The following is a 1,270-nucleotide window of genomic DNA, read 5'->3' on the forward strand; positions in this document are numbered from 1 at the left end:
GGCGCCGGGGGGCCCCGGGACACGGGCAGCCTGCGGTGCGAGCTGCTGGGGGAGCCACGGGACCGCGGGCACTGTGGGCTCCCAGGGATGCACCGAGTTTCTTCTTTTTTTGCTCAACTTTTCTTCATTTTTAAACATCTTAACTTGAAAAAAAACAACCCCAAACTAAGTGGCACAACCATACAGCTACGGGGGTTTCCCTGCCTACTCATTGCTAAAACCTAGGGAAACAGTGGGGGAGTGGGAGAAAGTGGGGGTGGGGGGCGGGGAGGAAGAGTATGGACGCACTCGGGAGGCACACTGCGAAGGGGAGGAAGCTCAGGACCGGCCTCAGACGATCCCAAAGCGTTCTGCTCTTTTCCTCTTCTTTGCCTGCAGGGATGAGTTAGAAGAAAAGGAAAAAAAGAAATCAAAACCAGAGAGAAACAAACAAACGAGCGCTTTAAAACCCCGCACAACCCGATGGAGAGCTCATTGCGTGTTTGGTTTGGGTAACGATGCCGGGGCTCAGCGGCTCCGGCCCCTTCCCGAGCGCACCCACTCCCCCCCGCCCTTAGTTCAAGGCAGCGCGGAGGGTTTTATTCTAAGGCTGGGGACAAAGAGCGCCCCAAAATCAAGAGGCAGGGGTGTACGGTGGCCGAGATCCGGGGCTGCCGAAGGCACTTGGCCTCGCTGGCAAGGCGCTACAAAGGGGCTGAGCCGGGAACAATGACTACTTCAGAGGCCTGGAAACCCTTCCAGGCAGTGGGGAGGTGGGAAATGTAAAAGGGCAAAGGGTTAACACTCTGCTATTCATGGAAAAGGTGAGGGGGACACACTAAAACGCATTAAATATACTATTGCGTCCCTCAGATATGCCCTTACGCCGGTACACGAGGGGCGTATAAATCTTAATTTTTAGCAGGGTAAATAGCCCGGGGGCAACAGAAGCCCCAATCAAGAATCTCCAGGGGAAAGGTGCATTTGAGTGCACACAATACCAGTAAAAAGACCTTTTTGTTCCAGGCACAATCTCCAAGTGACCGAACGGAAAAGCATGGAATCCCTCGCCCAGCCGCCCCCTCCGCGCGGGCCGGAGGGGCTCATTCTCCCATGCTCAGCAGAAGGCTGGGAACGCCGCTGCACGCGGGGCAGTGTTTCGGCAGTCAACCCAAAGCCAAACACACACACACACACACACACACAAAAAGCAGCCCCCAAACCCCACCTGAGCCGCTGAGGTCGCTCTTAGGAACCGAACAAAACCCGCTTCTCTGCCGAGCCCCCGAGC

General features: G+C 56.1%; 1 protein-coding gene across 2 annotated transcripts in view; it reads right to left on the reverse strand.

Annotated features, from left to right (window-relative positions):
• Positions 1 to 6: 6 nt before the first annotated feature.
• LOC104128278 (SAP domain containing ribonucleoprotein) overlaps positions 7 to 1,270 on the reverse strand; it is a 32,748-nt gene continuing 31,484 nt past the window's right edge. The window contains exons 10-11 of one of the 2 annotated variants that reach the window (XM_035896540.1): positions 289 to 372; positions 7 to 143 (exon numbers count right to left, since the gene is read on the reverse strand). In XM_035896540.1, coding sequence (XP_035752433.1) covers positions 331 to 372 — 42 coding nt within the window. In that variant the 3' untranslated portion in view covers positions 7 to 143; positions 289 to 330. Of the gene's footprint in view, positions 373 to 1,270 lie in introns of both variants that reach the window. The other variant, XM_009641036.2, reaches the window with a different exon arrangement.

The sequence above is a fragment of the Egretta garzetta genome, unplaced genomic scaffold (genome assembly GCF_000687185.1).
Source record: "Egretta garzetta isolate BGI_Z169 unplaced genomic scaffold, ASM68718v1 scaffold926, whole genome shotgun sequence".
Classification (NCBI taxonomy): Eukaryota; Metazoa; Chordata; class Aves; order Pelecaniformes; family Ardeidae; genus Egretta; species Egretta garzetta.